The sequence below is a fragment of the Brassica napus genome, chromosome A5 (genome assembly GCF_020379485.1).
Source record: "Brassica napus cultivar Da-Ae chromosome A5, Da-Ae, whole genome shotgun sequence".
Classification (NCBI taxonomy): Eukaryota; Viridiplantae; Streptophyta; class Magnoliopsida; order Brassicales; family Brassicaceae; genus Brassica; species Brassica napus.
Genome location: NC_063438.1, coordinates 13492014 through 13498855, shown reverse-complemented (window position 1 = coordinate 13498855; position 6842 = coordinate 13492014). Strand labels below are relative to the sequence as shown.

The window sequence follows — 6842 nt, the reverse complement described above, 5'->3', positions numbered from 1 at the left end:
AACACCTTGTTTCTCGGGTCTTTGGACTACTTTAATGGCTTATAACTCTTATTTTAGGTGCTTTTTTTAGGTTCTAGGACCTTGTTTCTCGGCTTTAGACTCAATGTATGATATTTTAATGCATTTGATTGTTTCTTATGTGTGATTTTAAAATCAATGATTCTCACCTTTTAAAACAACTGAAACATCTTAAATAACATACTTTGAATCATCTTCTTAAACAAACAGACACTTAATAATACAAACATCATCATCATCTTAAACATAACAAACTGAGACAGTGGAGAGATCTTGGACAAACTGAGACAGTGGGGACCTATAGCTTGGACAAACAGAGACAAGCTATATCACCTTAGACAATGTAACCATGATCAAACATCCTAAAAAGACAAGCACCGGCGCTTTCTTGACTTCGCATTTGGCTTCACTCACAACATCTTCCATTCTTGCACAAATATCGGTTTCTAACTTCAATTCAAACTCTTCAAATTTCTTCCTCTCTTCTTCCACACGCTCAGCAAGAATTGTCTGTTCCATTCTCCCTATCCTAAATGACAATGCTTCAACCTCATCCGACAACGCCTCATCAACCCATTTATAAGCGTGATTATCATTACTCAGCTACAGAACATACAAAATTCAATTCAATCTCACATTTTGAAGAATGGCATTTATACAAAGAAACTAACCTTTTTCTCCACTGCAAAAGCACACTGAAAGTATCTCCTGTTAGGATTTGCTGTTGACTTCGACATCAAGGGGATAACTAATTCTCCACACCAACATCTCTTCGGCACACCAACAACACGACCTCTTGCTCGACCGCTAGAGACTCCACTCGAATTTCCAGATTCATTACTCATACTTTCTAGGTTTATCTATGTCTCTGCTCTGAATCTTTGCTCTGAATTTTTCAATTTTAGGGTTCTAAGAGATGAAATCGATTTTGGGGTTTTTAAAACGAGTTCGGGTTGGGTTTAAATCGAACCTTAGTCGGATCTTTGTTTGGGTCGGATTATACCAATATCAACCGATACGAACTGGTTTACTATCGGTTAGTACCATAAACCATTAAAACCAAGCCAAATTTTGGTTTGTGTGGAAACGGGTTTCAAACTATTATCGTGTGTGGAAAATGGTTGTGATAGTTATAACGTGTGCAATTAGGACGAGGTTGAAAGATTGTGTACATTTGTTACTATATCAAAGTTCTGGTGTGGAAATACGTCGTCTTCCCTTTTATTTTCCCTATTAGTTTTCTTTTTTTTTTTTGCAAATTCCATTTAAATTACTCAATTGAAAACTTTTTTTACTTTTACAAATCTGTTTTACTAGTTTATGATTATTGTAGTCCAATATCCAATATTTTTGTTTATCATTATTTGTAAGTCCAATAATATATTTCAAATTTATTACTTCAAAAGTCTGATTTACTTTCATGTGTTATAGGTAATTAAATTTGATAAAGTATGGTCTCAATTAGAAGTTCTTAGTTAATTTGTATTGAAATGAAAAATTATTATTTAACATTAATTATTAATATTTAAAATTCGGTATAATTGAAATTATTATTTTATAAAATCTTTTAAAATCCATTATTATTAAGAGTATTTTAACTTGTAAATTTTAAGAGATTTGTAGTGATTTTAAAGTGTTTTCTGAAGTTTCTCTTACAAAATAGAAATTTTATGATTTTAGATAGAAACTTTTCGTTCAACTAAAATTAAATTAAACTATTCAATTCATTTAATTAAAATCATATTAATTATTTAATTCATTTAAAATCATCAAAAACTTTTTAGAAATCAAATTGAATACACTACCTACAAGTTGACAAAGAAACGGAATACACTACGAACTTTTTTATATAAAAATTGTATTGATGGTGAAATCTCTATTAATAAAAAGAACTTTTTTGAGGCTCCATAGAGCATCCACATCAGCGAAAATTTTTTTTCCTAAAAGAAGCCACGTGGCATTATTACCAGAAAATAAAAAATAATGAAAAGTAAATATACGTATAAGCAAAAAATAAATAATAAGTAAATATACAATATAAGAAATAGAAAATTTATATTAAACATTTATTTGAAAAATATAATATAAAATAAATAATAAATAAATATACAATATAAAAATATAAATATTACATTAAACATTTATTGTAGTATTACTATTTGATATAAATGGAAAAAATTAGAATAATTATATATACAATATAATATATGGAAAAAAATAATAAGAAATAGAAATATTACATTACACATCTATCATAGTACTATCATTTGATATAAAGGCAAGAGAATTATAATAAATAAATATACAATTAATAATTGAAAAAAGTAAATTAAGCATCTATTTGAAAAATGTATGGTAAAATAAATAATAACTAAATACACAATGTAAGAAATATTATATTAAAAATTTATCGTATAATTATATATAAAATATAGGAAAAATAAATAATAAGTAAATATAGTATATAAGAAATAAAAATATTACATTAAATATATATCGTAATATTATCATGGGTATATAAGTAAATACCCAATATAAGAAAAAATAATAATTAATAGGTAAAATACAATTAAGAAATGAAAAAAATAACTAAATTAAACATCTCTATGAAAAAATGTAAAGAAAAATAAATAATAAGTGAAAATACAATATAAAAAATAAAATATTATATTAATAATATATCATAATATTAGAATATGTAAATATGCAATATAAAAAAATACACAATAAGTAAATGAACAATAGTAGAACTGGAAAAACTAAATTAAACATCAATTTGAAAATGTATAGTAAAATAAATAATAAGTAAATATAGAGTATAAGAAATAAAAATATTACATTATACATATATCACAATTTTAGAATAAAAATAAATAATAAGTAAATATACAATAGAAGAAATATAAAAACTACATTAAACATCTGAAAAACGTACAGTAAAATAAATAATAAGTAAATATATAATATAAGAAATATAAATATTACATTTAAGTAAATATACAATATAAGAAATAGAAATATTACATATTATGATAAGTAAATATAAAATATAAGAAAAAATAATAATAAGTAAATATAGTATATAAGAAACAAAAATATTACTTTAAATATATAGATATCATAATATTATCATTGATATAAAACAAGAAATTTAGAATATGTAAATATACAAAATAAGAAAAGTTAAACAGTAAGTAAATATACAATATAAAGTTGGAAAAACTAAATTAAACATTTATCTGAAAAATGTATAGTTAAATGGAAAAAATATATTTAAATATATAATAAGCACATGTACAATATAAGAAATATAAATATTACATTAAACATCTATCGTAATGTTACCGTTTGATATAAAAACAAGAAAATTAGAATAAATAAATATATAATATGGAGAAATTCTCTAGGATAGCCATTTTTAAGTTTTTGTCACAAAAATAGCTCTTAATGAGAAAATAACCAAAACAAGTTTTATTAAAAAGTAAAAAAATACATTTATATCCTAGGGTTAACTAATCTAGACTTAGGGTTTAGAGTTAAGGGATGACGTTTTGAAGATATGGTTTCAAATTTTAAAAAATAATAATAATATTTTTTTTTGTCATCAACTACATAATAAATTTTTTAAAATAAAAGGGGATATTTTTGTCATTTTCTTTATTGAAAACTATTTTTGACAAAAAAATGGTTATTTGAGATTAGGGCTGGGCAAATAAACCGAACTCAAAAACCCGAACTGAATCCGATCCGATAAAAATGAATCTGAACCGATCCGAACCTGACATAAAAACCGAATGGATCTTGTTTTATGGTATTTTGGGTTATGGGTATTATCCGAACTGAAGCCAAACCTAAATTTATACCCGATAGAACCTTAAACATCCAAAATTTCCAAAAAGAACTTGTACCAAACATGATCTCAATTTTTAATATGTATTCAAAATATATTGAACATCTAAAATAATTATCTATTATATGAAGATTGATGGTTGAAGGTGGCGGTTGAAGGTTGAAGATTTTAGATTTGAGTTTTATTTTACATTGAATAATGTTTTTCATTTCATGAGAACTTGATTTTCGTTTCATGCTTTCATTTATTTGGTTTTCTTTCGATCAATAACTATGTTTACCTTTCACTTGATTTTGAATGATTACATTTGATGTTCCTTTTTTTTTTTGAACCGAATTTATTTATGTTTTGGTTACAAAATAGGTAGAAATCAAGTATTTTAAAACCGAAGAACCGATTTTAGTTACTTTTTGGTTACAAGTAGATATAAATCAGGTACATTTAAACCGAAGAACCGATTGGGACCCGAACCCGAAAGTAAATTGGGTTGTACCGGTTCTTTGAAGATTTACTAAACCCGACCCGAACCCGATAGAACCCGAACCGGTCCCGAACCGAATTTTCATATAACCCGAATGGAGCTGATTTTGATAAACCCGAAAAACCAAAACCCGATTGGACTAAACCAAAACCCGATTGGGACCCCGAATGCCCAGACCTATTTGAGACAATTGTCCAACAATATAAGAAAAAATAAATAATAAGTAAATATACGTTATAAGAAATGTAAAATTTTGAGTTTAGTTACAATAAATGATAAATGGTTAAACTAAAAAATCTAACGAGTGAAATTCTGGGTTTGAAGTTTTGTTAATTTAGTTTAACGGTTTTAACTTTTATACTATTAGTCTTTCTTCTGGTTTCTATACAAAAAGTATTCGAACAAAAAAATTTATTGTATAATGCAAGAAAAACACCAAGGTTTACAAAGTGCAGAAACTATCATCTTATATGAATTTTGTAAATACCCAGAGCATAGAAGACGCAAGCAGGATCTTCACTGTTATCCATATCTCAACTGACCACCTCTTATCTGAACACTGTGCACTTGACCCCACCCCCCCAACTCTCATGTCCACAGCCACCACATCCACACAATTGCCGTCTTCACCGTTCATATCCACACATCCTCTGTCTACAGCAGTCACATCCACACCTCACACATCTCCACACTCTCCATTGAAACTAACACATAGCATGGAAGACGCAAGCGGGATCTTCATTTTTATCCATATCTCACCTGATTACCTTTTATCTGACCACATCGCACTTGACCCCCCAGCTCTCATGTCCACAACCACCACATCCACGCAACTGTCGTCCACATCAATCACACCCACACATCCTCTGTCCACAACAGTCACATCCGCAACACTGGTTCTTCCTCCCTCTCCCAAGATACTCGCCACTGAAACTACGGTGTCGACAACATAAGTCTTTGTCGTGTCCCTTTGCGGTTCATCTAGGAATCTCACTTCTCGTACGCGGCACTGCGTCGATGACAGAGGCTGCGCAGAACTTCATCAGTGTTCATCTCCATCACAGAGATATGTCAGCATCCATGTCGGAGATTATCTGCAAAACAAACGGCAACAAAGAATAGGCGGCGGTAGATATCGAGAGATGTCGACAGATGAAAAGGGGATTAGGGTCAATTTCAGATTGAGATGATGTGGATTCGAGAAGATGTGGGATTATAGTCAATTTCTCTAACCTCTCATGTCTGAGTGATTTATAGATCGAGAAGATGTCGAAAGGCAGAAAGGGGTTAGGGTTTGCTTTGTGAGACTTTTCTCAATTTAGGGATTTTGGAGAGATAATGTTATGAATTTGTTTCAATTTTTTTTTGAAATTTTTTTTTGTTTATTTGTTTTAGAAAGACAAAAAGCAAATCAGTTTTACCTATTAGCTAAAGGTTATATTGGTAAATTTGCTAAGAGAAAGTGTCTTATATGTACGATGTGTCTTTTAGAGTAATTGAAAACTTACAATATCTCTCTCAGAGTAAATTTTTCCAAATTCTACCATTACACAAGTACAACCTGGTATAATTATCTCGTACTTATACAATTACTGCCTTTTTGTATAAGTACAACTTCATATAACTTATAAGTGTAATTTTAGTATTACACATTATAAGTATTTATTAAAATTTTATTTGTTTGTTACCAGTTGTACCTTAACAATTAAATTAAAATAATTATTTTAATTCATCAGTAGTAGAGACTATGTAAGATTAAGTAGTAAACATGAAATTTCTTGTGTATTTCATTTTCAAATTCGACAAAGACTCGACACTTATTTTGCAAACTTGGAGTGTAAAAAATCAAAAGGTTATTCTTCCTTCTATTTCATTTGAGTAATATTTTAATGAATTATATAGATTTGAAAGCAATTAACCAAAATAAGAAGTTGTTTACTCTTTGACGTATCAAAAACCAATTATTAAGAAATATATGAAGAACAATTACTATTTATATGATATATATAATAAAAATTTATTTATTTTATTTGAAAATAATTTAAATATTATAATTAATATTTATACAAAACCCACTAAAAATCATTTCAAAAACACAACTGGGTGGATTTTAGGCTCAAAATCAGTTGTTGTGTAAAGATGTACAAACATTAAGCAAATATTTTCAAAATTTTAATTTATAAATTTTTAGTTATAATTTTAAAAACTTTTACATGTAAGGTATCATTCTTTAAATAAAAATGGACTTTAAATTAGGCAATAAATAATAATTTAATAGTTTCATTTATAATTATGAAAATTAAAAATTAAAAACTATTTTGCAAATAAAGTATTTGATTATGTTTTAGATAAAGAGAAAGCATTTCTCTAAATTTAGATAAAATATTTGTTTATTTGAAAGTAAGAAAAAAATTATGTTGTGAAAGTTTTTGACAATTTAATTTAGAACTTAATATAAAAATCAACTTTATATGTTGTAAGTGGATATCTTCA

The 6842-nt window shown here is 27.4% G+C and overlaps 1 protein-coding gene across 1 annotated transcript; it reads right to left on the bottom strand.

Annotated features, from left to right (window-relative positions):
• Window positions 1-342: 342 nt before the first annotated feature.
• On the bottom strand, window positions 343-863 carry LOC106365488 (uncharacterized protein At4g04775-like). The gene is made up of 2 exons (XM_013804906.3): window positions 690-863; window positions 343-621 (listed from the first exon to the last, which is right to left on the bottom strand). The coding sequence occupies exons 1-2, from the start codon at window positions 861-863 to the stop codon at window positions 343-345; spliced, it is 453 nt and encodes a 150-aa protein (XP_013660360.1).
• Between the last annotated feature and the right edge of the window lie 5979 nt (window positions 864-6842).